The sequence below is a fragment of the Vespa crabro genome, chromosome 3, assembly GCF_910589235.1.
Source record: "Vespa crabro chromosome 3, iyVesCrab1.2, whole genome shotgun sequence".
In the NCBI taxonomy this organism is placed as follows: Eukaryota; Metazoa; Arthropoda; class Insecta; order Hymenoptera; family Vespidae; genus Vespa; species Vespa crabro.
Window position 1 is genome coordinate 13956053 of NC_060957.1, and position 20814 is coordinate 13976866.

Below are 20814 nucleotides of genomic sequence, written 5' to 3' on the forward strand. Positions count from 1 at the left end.
ATTAATTATATATAATGTAAGTATATATTTATATACTTACATTAACATATTTGACAACAGTTGAAATATCTGAAAATGATTTTTGATTAATAAGATACATAGTTTAAGATATAATTTTATCATTTGTTTTTATTAACTTGCAAAATTATCTTATTTTTCTACTCATGCACAGATAAAATATATAAATAAAAATGTAAATAAATGTTAAACATAAGTTTATAATCGAGGCTTCTAATCACGCGTGTGAATTTCAACTTTGTTTGAATTATGCCAATGAATTATTATTGTTTTTTTTTTTTTTTTATTAACCTTCCGTTACTCGTATGGGATATCATTTTAATATACATATTTTTAATAATTTTACAAAGCTTTTATAAATATTTATCAAATTATAGCGGTACATTTGATTATTACATTTTTTTTTTTCCAGTAACGTTTTATTGACCCAAGTGTTGTGTTAATTATTTTCTAACTAGAGCTTAAAGGACACGTGGAATGTTACTGTGAGATATTGAAAGGGTAAGATACGTAATTTCAATCGATACAAAGTTATAAATATGAAAATCTGCATTATATGTATACCTGCATATATATATATATATATATATTATATATGCCTGTTGCGAGTAACGAAGGGATAAATTGACTATCATCTGCAGCGCATTAGCATGGAAACATAAATCCGTAGCACGGTGTAAATATTTCATATTAGAACATAGAATAAACCTACCATTAGAATAATGAATGAATATAACAATAAAGAGTATTGTCAAATGTAAACATATATATAATTTATGACGTTTTTTTTTTCAATGACTCTTTTTTCTCAACAGTAACTTAATTTGAACATGATGTTAAAAGGGTGACATATAGAGAAGTATGCGTAGATAATATATATATATATATATATACATACATATATATATATTGTAAAAACCATAACGACTTATAAAAGATGTAATTAAACAAACTTGATATAGTTATATCTTTGGATAGTCAACAAAAGCAACTCCCTTTGCAGATGGTATTTCTGCGTAACAGGGAAGCACCAAATAGATCAAATAAATTCTACGTAAGGTGCTGACCTTTGTAAAATAAGTTCGTAAAATATATAAAGCATTCTTACAACGTGAATAAAAAAGAAAAGAAAAAGAAATCACTAGAATTTTCTTATACCTTATTTGAGAGCCATGTAAAATAGAATCATAATGAACAGTATCATGCCAGTAGTTGATAAAACTATACAATATAGTAATGATGTAAATAAATTTGGATATAATTAACTCATGTAAATAGAGAATAACAGAGTAACAGGTACATAATTAACAAGAACAATAAAAGTCATATCTATCAACTATTGGTATTGAAGTACTGCCCTTACATATCCTACATAAAATTCTATTAACAATACAGAACTTTACATACAATTCATTTTGCATAATTTAGCTCCGTTTGGTTTAAAACAAATAATATAATACACCTTAAGATTATTATATTGACATGTGCCACAAAGGTATATAAGTTGCAGCACACACGTGGACTAGAGTAACATTTTACGCAATTAATTAAAGTATACTTGGAGACAAAAGTAATATGTACAATCCTGCAGTCTTTGTAACGCAAACTATGGAATACCTTGGTCTCCTATGGCAAAATACTTTATATTTAAAAACTGTACTAAAAATACTTTTGACGCAATGACTTTCACGGAAGTTTTATATTTGAAACTTTGAGATTTTCAACTCCTTTTTCTCTTTTAATTGTTACTAAAAATATAGCTTACATCCAGTTTTTGTCGATCTTTATTTTTTATTTATTTATTTATTTATTTCTTTTTTCTTTTTTTTTTTTTTTTTTTTTCAGAAGACATTTTCATTATAGGTCTGTAGGTGTGTCTTTCTGTCTTTCACCTAGAATTAAATGATCTTTGAGCAGGAAGAAAATGACATCAATGTATGATTCGTACTTACAATGTTCTACTTTACGTGTACGAAATACTTATGAGAAAATAACTTTCCATTTTTAATGTTCAAGTTAAGCGAAACGTGTCACATCTTTGGCTTATTCATCTTCTTGCAGCAATACTATGAGATATAGTAATTTTTTCTTGAACAACACGGCATCCGCTTGCGTGCGCGCGTGTATGTTTCCGTGTTTGTATGTAAAAGATAAAAATATGAAGTAAAAATACTACCCTATTTGAGCATTTCACAAATAAACATCTATTTATTATACGTAATACAGTAGAGTGTGAATTTAAACCTTCACGATTTAATAAATATGATATGTTTCATAGGAAAACAATTCGCTCTCATAAAAAGTATATATATATATATATATACGAATGAGTAGAAAAAGATTCAAAAAGTTACAGATAAAGTCATTTGTTCAATGCAACAGGGTAGCATAAACTCTATATGATGATCTTCGATTTTATAAAACAGATAATCTTTTCGTTAAAGAATTCCACGAGAAAAAGAAAGAACAAAAAAAAAAAAACAAGAAACAAAAGAAAATATTAACAAATATATTTTGCTGCAACAAATGCACTCTTGTCTATTGCATTTCATGACGCTATTTGTGGAGGAAGGTAATGAGCTTCGTCTTCACTTATAAATTAAATAATGGTTAAATAATGTTAGAAATAAATTGTTAAATTCTTTTAAGCATGTTTTTTTCGAATATTTGAAGAAGTGATTATTACGAATGACTATATTTTTTCTTTTCTGTGAAATCCGTTCTGATATCTCTTGTTATAGATATGATCTTTATTATAAGTAAAAACATTCGATTAATTCACGAACATCTTGCTACTTATTCGTGTCACATATTTATTCCTATCATAATTTATCATCTTCTTTGTGTTTAAACTCTAAAATACATTATATTTTTTTTTTTTTTTTTATAAGGATGTTATTTTATAAATAACACTTTTGTGTGATATGATAATATATAATTTTGGAATATATAGAAGAAAATGTTAAAATTGATAGGAAAATAATTCCTTCCTCCTCTTGAACGCTGAAACATTATATCGTACTAATAAAATTAGATTAGCATCGATATAAAAGGAGAGATACCATTTATAAATATTTATATAATCAGGATATATAAATATTAATTGTTACGAAGGGTTTTCAATGTTTTATAAGATAATAAATGGCAAAAAACGATATTTTTTTCTTGTAAATCATTTCCGATTAATGCAGTCCCCAAAAGATAATCGATATACTAATTCAAATATAAATGTTTTTCCAATTAATTAATCATCACCATTTATATATTTATTTATATTAACTATATAGAAAGTTCGATAAATACTTTACAAAAAGCGATGAAAAAAATTAAATGAAATAATCAAATATAATAGTACTAGCAAATTAAGCACTATTCAAAAGAATAAATCTGTAAAATAGTTAATAGACTGCAGCAATTGGAAAAATTCTGCACATTTAAAATTGTCTCTCCATGATAAGTAAAAAATTAAAATCAATAATTTTTCTTGCGTCTATTTACAACCTGAAGTACACAAAGTATGTTCTGCACGTTGAACAATAATATGTATCACATGGCCAAACAACGACCAAATTTAATTATCCTTTTTGAAGTTGTGAATCAATTCGGTGTTATAGGGGACACAACGAGAAATTATGTGTCTATATACAATGAATGAATATTATTAGCATGTGATATAAATTACTAGCACTCGATATAAAATTTGTGATTAAGGGTAATTCAGCTTAAATATGTCTTATGTAAATTAAATAATTATTTATATCGTGTAAATCGACGAAGTTTTCTAATATGATTTATTTATTTTTTTATTTTTTATTTATTTATTTATTTTTTTTTTTTTATTTTTTTTTATTGCACATTGGAATGAGCGTCATCTATTTAATTACACCCACCGAATTGATACATGACTCGGTAATTTTCTCAACTTATGAACTTGCACTCTCACTACACGATACGATCAAAATAATCCACAGACACACTGAGAATTATTTCATGATCATTAATACTGCGATCGTTTGTGTGTTTAAGATGACACATCACTATTACATCAATTACCATCGCGTATACGGCGTAATGTCATACTAAAGTTATTATTTTTGGCTAACATTTCATTTTCTGGTATTCATCTTGTAAACAAGGTTTCAGGTTGTGTCCGTCCTTCTCTCATTTACTATTCAACAGAATAATATATATATATATATGTGTATGTATACATATATATGTATATGTATATTATAAACACAGCTTACAGTTTCTGTTGCTGTTTCTCAGTTCGTTCATTGTAAATATAACAAAAAAAGAGAGAGAGAGAGAGAGAGAGAAAAAGAAAATAAAAAGAAAAAAACAAATTACAAATGCACACAACCATCCCCCTTCCACCCTCCCCATCTTGGTGCATAAAGATTCAGATAGAATCAATCTAATTATCGCTATCGGCGTAATCATCACTATCACCACTGTCATAATGTTGATTTCTAGACTGGTCACGAACGACGGATGACGACAGATTGTCATTATGAGTTTTTGACAAAACATCTGTACCCTGAGAAACAACATCCACTGGCTCGCCAACTAGGACATCGAGATTTGGCGAAAATGTATCTTCTGACGTCGAATCATATGATCTGTGAAATAAACAATTATTTTATCAGATGCTATTAATATTGTTAAATATAAGGATAAACTATTACTGGTTATATCATACTAAACATAGCATTACATTATTTTCGTACGAATGAAAGCAATAAATTTATAAGTTTTGTTTAACAATAATAAGTTTATTGAATAATAATAAGTATATTCAATAAGCATATTGAATAATATATATATATATATATATATATATATATATATATAGAGATTAAAAGTTCTTAGGTAATTTTAAAAATCTATTACTCCTTTCTTGACTTTTTCTTAAGCTTATAGTTTTACAAGCTAGTAGTAGCTTGACGTTTTACAATTTGAAAGAAATATAATTCGCTTAAAAAGTCTTGAAAAAGAATAATTGATTTTTAATATAAATCTAAGAACTTTTGAGCCAAATCTCTTTATCAAATATGCGAATATGTGTAGTACGTCAGTAATATCTATCGTTTATGTTTACAAGGCGCAAAAAAAGAAATATACATTGTGAACATAAATAGGAAAGAAAAACTGTTATTTGACAATAATGCAATTTCATTTGATTTATATATAAAAAAAAAAAAAGAAAAAAAAAATTTTTTGTAAAAACTCATGCGTATAATAAAGAAGCAGATTATAATATCTTTTCTAATCTGTTATCTATATATGTACGTATCAGCCAACGTGCATCTTTTTACGGGTGCATGCAACTGTGGTATTTACTTACTCAGCTGTAGATGATGGTTACGTTTCATCATCACACAGCCTGCAATAAACGCATATATCGCACCAATGTCATTACAATTTAATTTAATTATGATTGAAAGGGGAGGAAAAAAAACGGATAATACTATGTTAAATCTTTCTGATTAACAAACTAATCTAATTTGATAGTTGTGCATGCCATAAAGGATGAGCAAAAATTCAACGACTATGAAAATTACTTTTCTCATAGGAATTGCACTCAAGAAAAAGCTAAAATTATTCTAACGTAATAATGTAAACTTTTTGTAAAATTCTTTTTTTTTTTTTTTTTCTTTTTTTTTTATAATAACACGTATACGTATTTCGGATTGTAAAATGTCGTTTAAAATTTATTAAAAATATTTTTAATAATTTCTCCAAAAATATGATTTAATTTATATCAATAGTTAATAATAAATTATTTCGTTACATCAAGGACGAATTACTTACGTTTGCTCCTTTTGGTCATTACCACTTTCTTCGGCAACCAATAATTCATATTCTTCTGCCGCAAATCGATCCCAGTCGGACATCTAAAATATTCATAAAATTTCGTTAATCATATCCACGTTTAAATATGTCTATTACCCAAGTGTATGATCCTAAAATTATAATAGAATAATTATTACCTCATGACCATCTCGTGCCGAAGCAAATGGATCTCTCTGTTCATGATCGAGATATTTTTCTAGATTGAAGAAAGTATCAAAAAAGATCGATGTCATTTTACATTTCTTTAGATCGCTTAATGAGATTTTTCCTGGTGTTGCTGGATGAATCATATCTAACATCTAAAATAAGGAAGAAACAAAAAATGAAAAAAAGAAAAGAAAAGAAAAAAAAATTTAACCAATTAATATACAATTTTTTTTTGTTTATATCAATATTTTCTACTTTAATGTACAAGTATATAAATATATATATATATATATATTTGAAATTAGAAAATATCAAGGTATATACCTGACAGAGGCAATCTTCAAAGGGTAAAGTTTCGAGTCCAATACCTTCCATACGATGCAACTGTTCCTCATAAAAATATTCCAATTCAAACATGGACAGATAACCATCCCCGTCAAGATCCATACATCTATTTCAAATACATATAAAAATTACTTATAACAATATATTCATTGATATTTCTCTAAATAAAAAATTGACAATAATTTTTATACCTAAACCAATACTCGATGGCTGTTGGATGATTTTTATCCTCTTCGCTTAAAAGAAACCATACAAATTCCGTGTAACTCATCTTATCTTCTGGTTGTTGAATCACACCCCCACTTTTTACACCACCTCTCGTAACTGCCCCGCTAAATATCCGCTCGATCATTCGCGTAGATAATGCTGTTACATGTAACATACGTTACAAGTTAATGCATCTTTGTCATAATTCTTCTTTATTCGACATATATATATATATATATATATATATATATATATATATATAATTCAATATCGAAGAATCTTAGAGAAATGACTCACCGTTATCGTTGTGTCTCGTTAGATCCATTTTATCGATGAAAAGATCATGATCGCGATCCAATTCCCAGAACTTACAATAAATCACATAGAAATGTTCGTAACTGAAGTAAGCGGTAACCTGATTAATATCTTCTTCATGTTCAAGAACAGCTATTACTGCTAGAAGATTACTTCTTCGTAATTCAGCTACCGAAATTTTTCCGCTCCAGCTACGATTGACGCAATAAAATATCCTCGCGATTACCTGAATGATTTTAATAATACGTTTTCAAAATATACAAACACATTTCATGATCATCGGATAATATTATTCGAAAAAAAAAAAAAGAAATTCGAGAAAGAAAAGGCATAATTAATAACAAACCGTGTGAACATAACGTGAATGAAATTCCTTAGCTTCCTTTAAAAATGTTAATCCTGGATGTGTTTCAACAACATCCTGAACCAATGGTATCAAATCTTCAGGTAATATGTTGTTTCTTAAACCACGCGTCGTGATTCTAATGAACTTGCTAGCTGCATCATGATGAGTACTCGTTAATCTGTGCAAGGAAAAAAAGAAAAACAAGATTGTTATTTTTATTATTTTTCTTTTTTTTCTCTTTTTTTTTTTTTTTTTTAATGAAAACACGTTGATCGGTTTGATCGTTGGTGCAATCGTAAAAGAAAAATTTCTTACTCCTTCCAAAATTCAAGGAAAGTGTTCATCTCTACGTGTTCGGTCTGATCTTTGTTAGCGGCAAGAAAAAGTGGTACCTTCCAATAAAGAGGTAGATCACAGGCCTGAAATAAATGATTTTAATGAAACGAATTTACGCGATAGAAGTATTTATTTATTTATTTATTTATTTATTTATTTATTTATTTTTGTTTGAATTTGTTTAATTTATTTTTTTTTTTTCTTTCAACATGTTCTTTAGCAACCTTCGTGATCAAGTGAAATTGTGCACGAGAGGCTCGATGACCTGGCAAACTTTGAAACGCCGTAGTAATTCTCGAAATGGTAGCCTCGAGTTGAGAAAGAGGTGTGGGTTTGCCGCCAGGGAAGTAGAACCTTCAGAGAGAAATATACGTATAAGCATAAACATCTAGTGCATCGTCGATGATTAAAGTGTTTCTTGAAATTTTCCAAGAATAGTAGTAGCAGTAGTAGTAGTAGTAGTAATAGTAGTAGTAGTAGTAGTAGTAATAGTAATATACCTAGGTATGTGAACATTTCTGTTCGCCTTCACGTGCCTCTGTAAAGTAGTGTGTGGTGGTAAACTTTTTTGCTGGGTCTTTTCCTTTACGTAACTCTGAAAAGAAATTGATCGATCGATGAGCAAATATGAACTGAGAAAAAATATTGGATTATTATAGGAAGAGACAACGAAAAAATTTGTTGTCGTTGAGTTTACCCTTTGCGTAACCTTATTTTTTATCTTGTCTAAATAAAAATTATATAATGCGATTATTAGTATTACTTCTACTTATATAGTTTAATCATACTAAAGTAGCTATACTATATATAATATAATAGTATACTATATTATATCTTTTTTATATTACATATACAATATAGTACAATACAGTATTTAAAGAAAATTCTTTGGATACGCAAGAAAATATCAATGAGAGATTTTTTATTGATGAACTAAAAAATAAAATTATGCAAAATAAATAAATATATATATATCTACGTTTAAAGTTACGTACATTATATTTGTATAAAGGATTAAACACAATTTAATACATGTTTTAAGGATTGAAGATAAACGATTGTTTAATTAAATCGCAGAATGGCTTTGTGTCTTAAAGAGATCGTTCTATCTCGAGGTTCTCTACGAAACTGACATTCCATTGTAATTATATCGACGATGAAGCAAGGACGCGACATCCTGTTACGCTATGCTGTAAGATGGATCCGAAGAATGCAAAGAGGCCGACAATGCCAGTTAATGCATTGCCGCACCTCGAGGGTCCCGTGTGACCGGTTACATCATGACTCGATCCAACGATAATATGATTTGTGCTTATGTATATATATATATATATATATACGCCACCTGATTTTCCTTCGTGCTTATATTCGCACGAGAATTGAAATCTTTAAGCGAGATTTGATTGTAATAAAATTGAGATTTAAATGTCTCTTCTTTTCACTTCACAAATTATCTCGAACGAAGAACTTGTCCCGTTAGTCATCCGATTAACATACCGTGTTACGTGAATACAGTAATATATAGTAGGAAGCGCAACGGAAAGTGAAATTAATTTAGTGAAATTTATGTTAAACGGAATGACGTGAACAGTAAAAAAAAAAAAAAAAAGAAAAAAGAAGAAAAGAACTGTCGAATTTAAGTCTCCATTTAATGGAATAATTAAATATAATAATGTGTTAATCTTTAAAGATTAATTTATTATCAATGTGTTCCTACTTATTTTTATAATTTTGATATGATAGTTATGTAATTAGAAATGTTACTTATCATTATAGTTATGTATGCATGTACGTATGTTATGTATGTATATGTGTATGTATATACATCTCTCTATCTCTTTCTCTCTCTCTTTCTCTATATATATATAATAAATTCGGCTTTGGCACGGTCCATTGCATTATATGCATGGATACTGTCGATCAGTCTGCCAATTGACATTACGAGTTTGACCGCACCTATCGATCGACGTCGTTTTACTGCTAAATTAAAGTAATTAGAAAGGGACATCGATAATTTGTCGATAAATAAATTATTGGCCTTGGGTATCGATTAGAATTTATTTCTATTAAACAGTCCTTCTTGAGATTCTTTTTGTTTTTTGTTCTTATTATAATATATATACATATAGAAAAGTAATGTAACATCTTTATCATAATATATTGCTTTTAATCTATCACAGATAGTCTTTTATCTTCAATATTATTATTATTATTATTTTATATTATATATATATATATATATATAAAACTATAATAGATTACGATAAAAATGCTCATTACTTTTTAGCATATTTATCACAATCTATTATAAATTTTTTTTAATGCGTAAAAAATATTTTTTATTTTTTTATATGATAAAATGACTCACACGAAATGTTAGATAGAGTAATCTTTTGGCGAAAATTATCATATCGCGTAAATTTGTTTGTCCTCGAATCTCCATTTTCGACGTATTAATATACGTTTGATTGGTTCGATGATTCCGTCGAAGCGTAACCGACGTCCCTATGTGTTACCCTAAGATTATGGCCGTGATCCTTCACGTCGGATTTGCTTTATGTTACTTTTCTCTCTCTCTCTCTCTCTCTCTCTCTCTCTCTCTCTCTCTCTCTCTCTCTCTTTTTCTTTGCACCGTCGAGCAACATTAAACTTAACGAAAGCTCACAGTTAAACCAAGTGAGTCAGCTACTACCAAATATAAACAACTACGACGACGACGATTACAACGACAATGACGACGCGACGATGAGAACGACGATGACGACGAATACAACGACGATAGTGACGACGACGACAGTGATCTCAGGCGAAGCAACATTCTTCTTCCTCGATCAAATTAATTAAACCGTACGAGAGCTACTACGTTCTTCGCCTTTTCTGGAGATCGAACCTTTTCCATCTATAAGAACGGAGCCCAAACTACTACTGGTCATCGGGGAAAGAACGAAATAAAAAAAGAAAAATAAGGAAAAAAAAAAAAAAGAAAGAAAAAATAGACGAGCTGGGAAACTTTTCAGATTAATTTAACGAGTTTTTTCTTCGATCGACTGGAGAAAGAGAGAGAAAGAGAGAAAGAGAGAGAGAGAGAGAGAGAGAGAGAGAGAGAGAGAGAAAATGAATAAATGAATGTAAGAAATAAACAATTTAACAAACACAAAGACATATAATTATTTATTTGATCAGTATTTTTATTAATTAATGATAAATATTTTATAACATTAATGATCAGTATAAATCATTAAGTATCAGGATTGCAATCAGGGTTGTGTAAATTATATTACCTATTGATATTTTATTATAAATACTGATCAAATGTTTAGAAATAGATACTGAGTCAATAAATAACAGCCATTTATACGCATCCACACATATATACGTACACAAGAAATTTAATCCTTTTTTGTCTATTAACTGTCTAAACAAATACATCCGCTCTTTTGCTCTCTTTTTCTCTTTCTCTCTCTCTCTCTTTCTCTCTCCGTTTTTCTATTGCAAAGAGAAAATAGTTTCTACGAAAGGATCGACGAAATTAGTCGTAAGATTTACTAGTTACGGGACAAAAGTTTGTGCCCGTTTTAAGCGAAACAGTTCAAAGTTCAAAGCGTGGAACTCGCTTGTGACTTTTTCCTCGTACACTTTCACCGTGGCATTTCGTTCTAACTATAAGCGGAGAGACCCTTTTCCCAAGTGGTAGTAACTGTCGGAACACTAATATGTTCTACGCGAATTAGCTAAATACACGAATTTTCTCTTAATTAATGTAATCAACGTTTTAACAATAATTAAATCTTTTTCTTTTCTTTTTTCCTTCCTTCCTTCCTTCCTTTTTTTTTCTAACCCTTTAATTGCAATGCGCGGTTAAATTTCAAGGAAACAAATTTACATTATGAATTACTCGAAACTTCGTTGAGTTCTCTGAATATTATTACTTGCCTAATTACCCCCCTTTACTCCTCCCTCTCTCTTTTTTCTCTCCTGGGAGAGTCACTTTACAAGGCGATACTTTCACCACGTTTATAAGAGTCCCTACTACTATTACTACTACACACCCACGCGCATACGTCAAAACAAATACCTCGTTCTTATGCGTGTGTCGATTGATAATAAATATTATTACATTGCCACTTATCGAAGAAAATAAATATAAAAAAATAAATAAATAAATAAATAAAATGATAATAAAAATATGAACTTCTGTGAAAACAATTCTTATTAGACATACTCGAATAGAAAAAAAAAAAAAAATCACGATCGATAACAAATAGATATTATTGCGTTAACACTTAAAAAAAAAAAAAAAAAAAAAAAATCAGCTTCTCTGAAAATAACCATTAACGAACCCTTTACGATCGACAATAAATATTACTACGTTACTACTCGTAAAAAGAAATACTATAAATAAATAAATAAAAAATAAATAAATTAACCTTTTAAAAACAATCCTTACGAAAGAAACTCTATAACATAAACTCTTTAATCAGGATCGAGAGATGATCATCTGTGGTCTAATCTTCTCGAGGAAATCTTTATACTCTATTCTCATACATACACACACACACACACACACACACACACACACACACACACACACACACACACACATATATATATATATACACTATCCGTCATCTTCTCTATACATGCGAGCGTCATAAGAACATAATAATCCTCGCGGACAATGACGTTCGTTGAGCCAAGCCCTCTCTTCGACAAACGGCGCAATGCATTGTTGTAACATTGAGTAACGCGTTATTGCAAATAAGGAGTCGTATGGTCAGAGTTCGTTTAACGAACGATCGATTGTTTTTGAATTTGTCACCATCGTCATATTTTCAAAGTACATACGTCAATATCTATGTATTATACAAATATTACAGTGTGTATGTGTGTGTATGTAAGTGCGTACTTGCGTACGTGCGTATTTTATATCTTGTCACGTCAAATGAGATTTATAACATAAGCATAAATAACGTAAGCGTAAAATCAATTTTCAAAGTACTTTAAAAGCAATAAGAAATAAATTATTTCCACATGATAAATTTACCTTTCACGACTCTATTTTACTTCTCTCTCTCTCTCTCTCTCTCTGTTTGTCTTGAAATAATCTCAAGGATTACGTTCTAATATTCTCACCCCACTCTTCCTTCACCCTCTCAAAGGATCTACTAAAAACGATATATGTGTAGGTATATATATATATGTATATATGTTTATGTCGATCGATGGGACAGCCTAGTTACGTTAAATAGTAGGCGTGTCTAATAAGGAATAAACCTCCTTCGTATTGAACATGTAACAAGACTCTATCCGTCTTATCTTAATCATAATATATATATATATATATATATATATATATATATATATCATTCGAATATTATACTTTGTACGTAATTTACAAATATGTTAATTAAGATACTAATGCTTAGAAACTACATATAACAAGATTATAGTGATTAGATGACGGGGATTTGATATAGATTTCAATTTTATTTATTGTCGAATCAAAGATCGTCTCGGTTTTCTAACTTGTGTGAGATTAAACGATTACAAGAAATAAAAAAAAATAAATAAATAAATAAAAAAATATGGACTTGAGCCGCAATCCAACGAATTTGAAATGGAATCGATCCTACTACGATTAACTCGAAGTTTCGATGGTTCGTTGCTTTGGACCAATGCCAGAAACAAGAAACCATGAGGAATACACACACACACACACACACACACACACATACATAGATACATATGTACGTACAATCAACAACGTGTGCCAGAAAATGTTATCTCTCACGCGTTACGTTCTTTCCTGGTTCTCTTTTAGGCTTGTGTGTTCTCGTTGAACAATGATCTACCTGTTCTAAGTGCATTCAACGTTGATCGTATTAAATTGCTTTACTGGTAACATACGATCGTTGATTCGCATTCGAGAGAAGATTAATACATATGTATGTACAGAAACAAAGTCTTTCGTTGTATCGAACGATATTTATACGTAGAAATTTATAAAGTTAATCTTTCATTCCTTCTATTTTTAATTTCTTCATTTTAAATATCGTCCTTAATATTAATCAATGAAATATGCGAAATGATAGAAATTGTTTTAATGATATTAATTTAAAAAAAGAAAGTATCTTATAAAAATTTTTAAACAGTACGACAGAATCAATAGGGCTCAAAACTATCTAATTGAATATTAATAATCAATTGTACATATACGAGACTTCTTAAGTTATAATCTATGCTTTCATATTGGAATATCACGTTTAGAAACTTTTTTTATAACAAAAGAAGAAAAGAAAAAAAAGAAAAAAAAAAAAATAAGTAATAGTTTTCTTCGTTTCTTATTTTTGTTTTCCATTAATAATATCACTTAGGAATTTTTATTGAAAGTCGCCTGTATTATTTGATAAAAATACAAACTTGTTTAAGATCGTGCAAGAAGTAGACTAATTTTCATCCATCTATTTGGGAGATTGATCTTTCTTCTTTTTTTTTTCTCCTTTTTTTCTTCTTCTTTTGTTTGTTTTTTTTTTTTTTTTTTAAACAGAAGAAAATATGAATATGAACGACCTCCATGATTGGGAAGATCTTGAACTCGTTTTTCAAACAAAAAAGTATGAGCAGTCGAGAACGCTCAAGGAACATCCTCGTCGTCGCCAAGAAGGAATTTGGACGTCGACCAAAACGTACGCGATATACATATGCGACTAAGAAGACGATGAGAGTATGAGAGAGAGAGAGAGAGAACGAGAGAGAGAGAGAGAGAGAGAGAGAGAGAGAGAGAGAGAGAAAGAGAAAGAGCTTTAACTTTCTTGATCACGAAACAATACTTGAAAGAAAGAGATCTCGATTTTTTCCATTCCATCTTTCATTCTTATGTATTTTGTTAACCTTTTACGGACGAAATTAGAATCATTCTGAGAAATCATCATCTGGCGAAAGTTTATTGCACTTTGCTCGGGCTCTCAATGGATCAGTTAATCTTACTTTCGGCTAAATAAGATTGTTTCTTTTTTACTTTTTATCCTTTCTCAAGACGTTTCGTTTACTTTTTTTTTTTGTTTTTTTTTTTTTTTTTTTGAATACACGGCGACTCGAATTAATTCAATTCAATCAGGAAATCGTGTGTTAATTCAATTCAATCACGAAATCTCGTCAGGCATTCAATTCCTAATAATCCGATATACATACATCTGTATATACCAAATGTGTGTACGTTTAGGACGTATGTTAAGTCTTTGGGTACGTTACCATAAACGCAATCGCGTTTACAGTAAAATCCTTGTAGTGGGTGCTTTGTTCTCTTTTACGCGTTGAAATTCTTTCGTGGCAGATTATCCCTCGTTAAACTCCAATCTAAATTTGGACGACTCTAACGTGTCGTAAAACCATTTCTCTCTTTCATACCATTTAACTAAAACTTTATACGTGTATATATATTATTACACATGTTCTTTCTCTTTTCAATGAGATAAAGGATGGAGAGTATGTTAAAAGTACGTTTTTACGTCTAAAAAAGAGAGAAAAAAGAAAAAAGAAAAATACAAGGAAAAAAAAGAAAAAAAAAAAAAAAGAAGAAGAAGAAGAAGATAGGAAAGAAATTTCTTCGACGTTTTCGATTAATTATATCCTTTAATTACCTGAACCTTGCTCTGAACCTCGTGCCCAGTTCTCCACGTTGCGATACCAGCTGGTCGAGGACCTCGTTTATCAAGCAATAACTCGCTAGGACATTTCTCGAAGATCAATACACGTTCAGCGACCGATCCTCTAGTGAGAAATGGTCTAACCGGATTATTTCCAGTACCCGTAGCTGCGGCAGCTCTTATGTGTTGTTTCTGTTGCGTCGTCAGTTCAGGATGTGGCACTTGTTCCAATCGTGGCCTTGGTGAATTTATTCTAGGACCCCATCTAGATGTTATAGGATCTCTGTCATCCTTAACGTTCCCTTCTTTATTATTATCCTTACGTAATTCTGGTTCGAACTTTGACCTAGCGCTCGATACCAATTGTTCCGTAGCACTGTACGTTGTACCCACGTTAACAACCGATTTCTGTTCCTCGAGTCTTTGCTGACCCGGTGAGTTTTGTTGAGCAGCTCTATACCTTACTTTGGCATAATCGACGACAGACATGTTTGAGAGCTCGTCCTTGCTCAAAGATTTGGTCATTCCTTCCGTATTGTTGCCGGTATTAACTGACGATGTCACATTGTTAACCAATGCGACTGACGTCGGTATCAAAGTCACTCCTTCGTGATTATGTCCAATAATAATTGGCTTGACAGGTTCAACTTTAGGCTTTTCCTTTTTAATCGCTGGCTTTTGACGTGCGGCTAATTGAAATATAGAAGAGCTTGTTCTCTCGGACGGTTCCTCGGTTATAACAGAACCCGTTTTCAATGCGTTTATCAATCTTTCCTCTTCTCGTGCCACCTCGTCGAGGAAAGCATCGTCGCTGACTAAACGATTCGAACGACCACGAACCAAACTTTTGCTGGAATCTTTAACAATGGACATGATTTTACCATCCTGAGGGCTAGTCGGCGTTGTCCTACCCGAGGTAGGACTGTTGTCGTTCGATCGTTTACCATCGCTCAATTTATTTTTCAACGGCCACGTGGTCAAGCCCGGATTCGAGCCAGCACCGTCAGAGTTTAAGCTAGAGTTCATAGAAGATGATATTACTACCGTACTGGCCGGTCTCTTTTGTTGTACGATCTTAGAAGGCGTCAGATCTGCCGGGAATGTCGTTTCGATTGTCTCGAGAAAGACTTCCTGATGATGAGCACTTGGTACCTTAGTCGAAACTTGAGGTTTAACTATTTGCGATGGTTTATTAGGGAAAGACAAGGTCGGCGAATGAAGGGACGAATTGGTCTGTTTATTGCTCTGTTTCGTTACGTTACTCGAGCCAATAGAACCATTGCCCTTAAGCGGCGACGTTTGTTGATGTTGTTGCTGCGTCGAATTTCTTTCAAATTTTTGCAAGGCAAATTGAATGGAAGAAGGTAAAGTCTTCGAGGGTGATCTTTGGCTAGAAGCGGCTATTCTCGCTTTGTCCTCGACCACGAAATTGTTCACTAGCTTTTCTAAATTACCATTGTCCAAGTTCGGGGTCTGAGCGAGAATATCCACCGCCGAGTTAGGGCTGGTTGCGTTTAACGTCTCAATGGTTTTACCACTGGAACTAGCGGGCGAAGTGGTTGGTGTAAGGGCACTGCCAAACTTGTCGGCGGCCGTCGCATTACTGTGACAATTTAAAATCTCCGTTGGTTCTAAACCACGGCTTTTCCACGTCTGATATATCGCTTCGGCGTGATCACTTATTTGTTTAGCGATAGCTGCTATGTCTTCGTCACCGGACGACGAAGTCTCCGTAGGAAATTTTCTACGGAGGTCGTGTTTCGCCGTTGCGGCCATTTTTAAGAATTCCTCTTCGACCTGATAACCGAGGTAATGCTGTTCCTGTACACGTTCTTCCTGTTCCTGTTTCTGTTGTTGTTGTTGGTGTCGCTGTTGCTCGCGAAGTTGAGGGTGATGATTCAATAAAAAACTTGTCGTTCTAGTACTCAACTCCGACGAATGATCTAGGACAAGTTCGACCAAGTTAGGACTCTCCTTTATCGGTACTACGTTCACGGGAATCGCGTAACCAAAATGGACGGCACGACAGTCAATCTCGTCGAGGCCTATACGCGATTCATTGATCAAACAGGCGTTCAAGTCAGGACAATGTACGGCCCTACTTGGACGAGGATCGACCGTGGCCGGAACGAAAAGATCACGTCGGGTTGCAAAAACCCGGCGTTCTATCGTCTCGATCGGTATCGGCAAGTGCCGGCTACCCGGCCGATGGTGATGATGATGATGATGATGATGATGATGATTTCTTGCCGTAGCCGTTTCCGTTGCTATCGGAGAAGCCGTTGCCGATCCTGGCATATCTCAGGCCGACTGACCTGAGAATCTCCTTCTCCACGGCCACGAGCTACGTCGAGCCTCGGTCCATGTGATCCTGTAACAATCTCCTACGTGTAGCCGCCTCATCGCGTCGTTCTAACTTCGACGCGTTTTCCTCCGTTTTCTTTTTTTGGCTTTTTATTTATTTATTTATTTATTTATTTTTTTTTTTTTTTTTTTTTTTTTACTATCACTTATATACTTAGCTAAAGCTAAGATCCCTTAGAGGATAAATTCGAACTTAAGCCACCGATGATTTTTCCTCGTATTAAAATTTAATGATTTTTTTACTAGGTTATTTTTTTGTTTTACTTTTATCCTTTCTCTCTCTCTCTCTCTCTCTCTCTCTCTCTATTAATAATAACACACGGACCGGTTACATTTCTCTTCTTCGAGTAAAACACTGGGGATAAATAAGAACTATTCTGCTCCAACGAGAGTATAAAATCCCTCCGCGGCCGATTTGATGATCTGAAAGAAAACGAAGCTTCGATTAGTTCGAAAGATTTTTCAATCGAATTATATTTCATCGATTTTCGGATATCGCGATGCGATTGATCGATCATTCCTATGTAAATAAATTTGATAAGAATTACTCTTAATACTTCGTAGAAAATTTTAACGTACGAACAAATTGTTTTTCGCAAACGTGAAAGATATGCAAACGATTTAAAGAGACTATCTGAGTAATGAGCATTTATAAATAAGTAAACGAAAAAATTTCACGGTGAATCATTTCTTTAGTTTTACGTAATATCTTTATTTTTCTAAAAGAATTTAAAAAAAGTCGAATAGTCGTATGTATTTCATTTTGAATAGATCTGAAATAATTTGCCGTTCGATTCCAATTTAATTAATACATATTAATAATATGTATGTACATATATGCATATAATTTCACCCTGAACCTCCACCCTCTACCACCTATGTATAAACCCTCATTTATTTATTAAGTATTATTCATTAATTAATGATAAATATTTTGTAAAATAAATGATCGGTATATATGAATATTTTGATCAGTATTTGTAAGAAAATATTGGTACGTAATATAAATGGTCAATATAAATAATTAAGTGATAAAGTTTTATCTAGATTTATTATAAATACTGACCATCTATTTTAAGATATATTAATGAATTATCATATTTACAAATATTTTAATTAAAATACTGACAGCTTTTGTATTAATCGGTATAATACTGATAACTTGTATTACTTATAAATATTTTATTATGATAAATATTGGATTATTCATTTGAAATACTCAAAATTAAAAATGTTTAAAAATATCGACCCAATAAATTATATCTCTACGTTTATAAACGTAAAATAATCAAATTATAAGAATATGTAATGGTCCGATCTCTCGTTTTCATAATTTTTTATTTATATATATACATACATACATACATACATACATATATATATATATATATATATATATTTATTTATTTATTTATTTAACCTTCTCTTTGAGAAAGTGTATATAAATAAAAATTTGTATTCCTATGCAGTTGCTTAGCAATTTCTTTGTTCTTTTTCTTTCTTTGCGTTCGACACGTGCACGCTTGGAGCTTCTTTATTACACGGAAAACGCACACGTGTTCTTTGCCGACAACTTCTCAAAAAATTTCTCTCGCGTATTCAACAAAACGACGACGACGACGACCACGACGACGACGACGACGACGATGACGACGATAACGCAACAGGAATATTAATACGTAACGTCATTACTATATATCTACGTAACACACTATCTTAATGAAATTGCATCGACTTAATCAACTATTATATAAAAGTATAAAACAATATGGGATATGAACTTTATAACTAACATATAAACGAAGGTCATAGTTGACATATGTGTGTATATACTCGCATGTGCCGAAGTATAAATACTTTCATATATTCGATCAATATTTTTATTAATTAATTATAAAGTATATTAATGAAAAAAGAATAAAATTTAATTAGAGGAAAAGAAGATGAAAAAAAAAGTCATGACAGGTATATAAAATAAATGATCACTATATATGAATATTTTAGTCAGTATAAATAATTAAGCGTCAAGGTCGCATTAGGGGGTTGCATCACATATATTACGTATCTACTGATATTTTATTATAAGTACTGATCACATTTATTTAAAATACTGATCAAATGTTTAAAAATACTGATGCGAATAAATAGAAGCCAAATATAAACTCGATTATTCGACATGACCGCAAAGAGAATCTCTTATAAATATATATATATATATTTATGTATATATATGGCGGGAGAGATATACAAATATATTTATGTATGTGCATACATATAAGCAGTATATTCATGCGAAAATTTAAAGAGTTGGACCATTGGGTCGGTACCAAACATAAAGTTGGCAGATTTTAAAGAAAATTTGATCCCGTCATATTAATAACAATCGATAAAAACGCAATCTCTTATTATGACCCTGAAATTATGTTTCTGCGAAACGTTATTATCGTTCACAAAACTTATTGCATAATTAACTCGTTTCAAAGATTAATACTTACTATCATGTTTATTAATAAAGGATATTCAGTCTGATTAGAATTATTAACGATAAGAAGATTTGAGGAAAAATTTTTTGACTAGTCGACGTTCATGATTCGTTTGATAAATCCGCATAAGCATAACAGCTGATAACCAATTCGTAACGCGACCTAAATGTCGTCGAACCGTGTCGCACCACTCAATTTTATATATGTTTTATGTGTGTATATATATATATATATATATGTGTGTGTGTGTATTAATATTATATTATATAGATATATGTCTACATGTAATATATAGGTATATATATCTCGTGTCGCGTAACTCGGTCACGTTTGTGGTTTGCATCGTTAGAATACGAGACGGCCCTCTAAAAATAGCGTTGAGCGAATATCGATATACTGTAAATGGTGCCGATCGAGCCGAACGAACCGATTACCAGCTTTGGTCGAGCAAGCGTTCACGGAAACGTTTATTATACTTTTCGTTTTCGGCATGATTCTCGAGGACGAGATTAGCATACATGTGAAAATCGTCCCCGCTATTTCCAACGAAGAGACTTCGAAGACTTGAATACGTTAATGAATATCGTAAACAACTACCGTAAACTGATCGGATTGATAGGTTTTTCTTTTTTTTTTCTTTTTTTTTTTTTTTTTTTTTTTTGTAACAAATTCCAACAAATGACGGAAATCGTAAACAAAAATTGTAAATATAAAAGAAGAAGAAGTAGAAGAAGAAGAAAAATAAAAAAGC

General features: G+C 31.2%; 1 protein-coding gene across 4 annotated transcripts in view; it reads right to left on the bottom strand.

Moving 5' to 3' along the window:
• Positions 1-111: 111 nt before the first annotated feature.
• LOC124422960 overlaps positions 112-20814 on the bottom strand; it is a 45882-nt gene continuing 25179 nt past the window's right edge. For 3 of the 4 annotated variants that reach the window (XM_046960126.1, XM_046960127.1, XM_046960128.1), the window contains 11 exons: positions 15211-18003; positions 8071-8165; positions 7795-7924; positions 7550-7653; positions 7235-7412; positions 6871-7114; positions 6558-6732; positions 6346-6472; positions 6012-6173; positions 5833-5915; positions 112-4640 (listed from right to left, as the gene is read on the bottom strand). In XM_046960126.1, the coding sequence (XP_046816082.1) occupies positions 4436-4640; positions 5833-5915; positions 6012-6173; positions 6346-6472; positions 6558-6732; positions 6871-7114; positions 7235-7412; positions 7550-7653; positions 7795-7924; positions 8071-8165; positions 15211-17514 (3807 nt within the window). In that variant the 5' untranslated portion in view covers positions 17515-18003 and the 3' untranslated portion in view covers positions 112-4435. Of the gene's footprint in view, positions 4641-5365; positions 5405-5832; positions 5916-6011; positions 6174-6345; positions 6473-6557; positions 6733-6870; positions 7115-7234; positions 7413-7549; positions 7654-7794; positions 7925-8070; positions 8166-15210; positions 18004-20814 lie in introns of all 4 variants that reach the window. The other variant, XM_046960129.1, reaches the window with a different exon arrangement.